Genomic DNA, 2,591 nt, shown 5'->3' with positions numbered 1-2,591 from the left:
AACCAAACCAAACCAAACCAAACCATCCATCCATCCATCCATCCATCCATCCATCCATCCATCCATCCATCCATCCACCCAACCCTCAGTGGGGATGTCTCCAAGAGTCTTATGGTGTCTTCGGCTGACGGCACTCGTGGAGTTTTCCACGCTCGCGTGCGGTGCCCCACGTTCGGCTGGATGCCACTCGCTCAGTGCTGTACAATCGGGTGGGACGAGCACGACACACGTGAACGCCACCGCGCCACCGTGGAGACCGACGGTGGAGCGCGGTGCAATCCCGTCGTGCAGCGCGCGCTAGCAGACGACGCGTTCACGCTCGTTGGTTGACGCAGCATCGACGAAGACGTAAAACGGACGAAGCTTAACAATCTAGTCGGCACATTTTAAAGAAATGTTGAATATTATAGCACCTGCAATACATTTATTCGCGCTGCAATCACGCAGCCACTGGCCGGCGAGCCATGTGCCTTCCGTTTTGAGGAAATTAACTCTTTCCTGCCGGCGCCTATTCCCATCGATAGCCCGCTTTCCATGGTTTCAAGTTCGTATTTTCCCGCTTTTTGAAGCGTTCCTGGACAACTAGCGCCATCCAGTGTGAAATAAAGAAAGTCTTTTTTTTCAGTTTCGCTTTTGGTTTGACTTTTTCCGCCAAGCGGTGATTTTTATAAGGTACTTTTCTGACCTTTAATGTGAGGTACACAGTGTCTAGTCGACAAAAATAGTATATAGTGAACGGTCTTTATAGTCGGGAAAGAAATAATGCGTCTTTTCTTTTTATATTATTAGTTATAATAGTTTACAGACTGAATAAAATGTACAAAAATGAACTTTTTGGCACAAAAAATACATTTGGCGGTTTTTAGCGGGTTTTGGAAGTTCCTGTCGCGGGTTTTTTACTTTTGAGTTGGGGACACTGCTCCTCAGGCCGTTCTTGTCGATTCGCGCCTCTTTGTTTACCAGGTGGTATCCCTCCACTGGTGCCCCTTTTTATTGTTTTGCACACTTCTACGATGAGCACTCCGCAGCGGAAGAGGTACCGCCGGTACCTAGAACCCGGAGAACCACCACAGCTGCCGAGACAGACATTCAGGTACCAGCACATGAGACAGCTTCGAGAAGTTCCCGACGAGGGGGAATCGGGTGAAAGCATGTTGACCATTGGTGAGCCGGGCGTTCCTGACGGTAGCGGCGGTAATAACGGCGCCGTTTAGACGGCCGCTGACGACGCATCGCCTTGTGAGAGCAATGGAACTGAACACTCTTCTAGGCAGCAAGATGTGGGTCAATGTCCTTCCGATGATACTGATGGCCCGGCTACGACTGCTATGGACGAGGATGAAAGCGACGACGATCGCTTCAGCGGCAACAGCAACGACCGGAGCGGCGCGATCCCCGACTCGGCGTCCGCGGGTACGCATGACGAGGATATCAGGGCTTATTTCGACAAGTGTTCTCAAGAATTACTGCCGAATCAAAATATCAAGAAAGCACAGGCCGTTCTCCTCATTTTGACCTACATTGTACACGCAGGCCTCACCTGGTCTCAGGTGGAAGGCCTTTTGAAACTTATAAACACACTTTGTGGGACGAACGTGGTGCCCGACACTGCATATTTGTTCCGCAGAATGTGGGAAAAAAAAATGGACTCGCTTCGTGTGCATTTCTTTTGCGAACGGTGCTTTGCCTACTTCGGCTGTAAAGAGAAAAAGGACACCTCGCACGTATTCACATGTGACATTTGCGAAGCTACAAAGACTGTCAGCTACCTCATTGCGAGGAACAGCTTCTTCCTTATCTTTGACCTTCATGCGCAAGTGTACAGTGTTATTTCGCGGTACTCTCAAGAATTGTTCCGATGCTTGAAGCGATTGACATCAAAGGTACCTGCAACATATGATGACATCACAGATGGAAGGCTGTACCGCAGCATCAGAAACAGCCTAAAGGCAAGGTGGTGCGATTTAACTGTTACGTTGAACACAGACGGATCTCCTGTGTTTAAATCGAGCAAGGCAAGTGTGTGGCCGATTCAGTTCATGATCAATGAACTGCCCTTCAACATTCGATTCCAAAATGTGGTTGTTGGGGCATTGTGGTTCGGCAAAAAACACCCTCCACAATATTTATTTATGAAAGCATTTGTGAAAGCGTTCAAGGACATCGGACACATAGCATGGCAACACGCTGGCGAGACTATGCTATCCAAGATTACTGTGATGTGCTGCTGCGTGGACTCTCCGGCCAGGGCAGCCCTGCTGAACATGAAGCAATTTAATGGTTATTTTGGCTGTTCCTGGTGCCTGGAGGAGGGGACATGTGTGGAAGGTAAGTCACACATTTAGCAGAAGGGATCACACTGACTTATCAACCATGTGCTAATGGTCTTTCGATGTATGCTCTTAATATTCCTTGCAGCTGCTTTGTGCATCAGGTGCAGAATAATCAGCTTAGATAGAAACAGCTTATTCAGAATATTGCCACGTATCATTGCACTAAAACGTGACAATATTATGTGTCTGTGTGTGTGTGCAGATATAGGCTACTCTGAGTCGCTGTCAGCTAGCTTTTAGATTTGTTGTATACCCTTC

General features: G+C 48.2%; 1 protein-coding gene across 1 annotated transcript in view; it reads left to right on the top strand.

Moving 5' to 3' along the window:
• Nucleotides 1-2,050, top strand: part of LOC149369847 (uncharacterized) — a 6,205-nt gene extending 4,155 nt beyond the window's left edge. Inside the window, exons 2-3 of the mRNA XM_089576589.1 lie at nt 1,271-1,413; nt 2,037-2,050. Coding sequence (XP_089432715.1) covers nt 1,271-1,413; nt 2,037-2,050 — 157 coding nt within the window. The remainder of the gene's footprint in view (nt 1-1,270; nt 1,414-2,036) is intronic.
• The last annotated feature ends 541 nt before the right edge of the window (nt 2,051-2,591 follow it).

This window comes from Amblyomma mixtum, chromosome 1 (genome assembly GCF_055824585.1).
Source record: "Amblyomma mixtum isolate Tamu chromosome 1, ASM5582458v1, whole genome shotgun sequence".
NCBI lineage: Eukaryota > Metazoa > Arthropoda > Arachnida > Ixodida > Ixodidae > Amblyomma > Amblyomma mixtum.
Note: the sequence above shows the minus strand (reverse complement) of the source record. Positions and strands in the feature narration are given on the sequence as shown.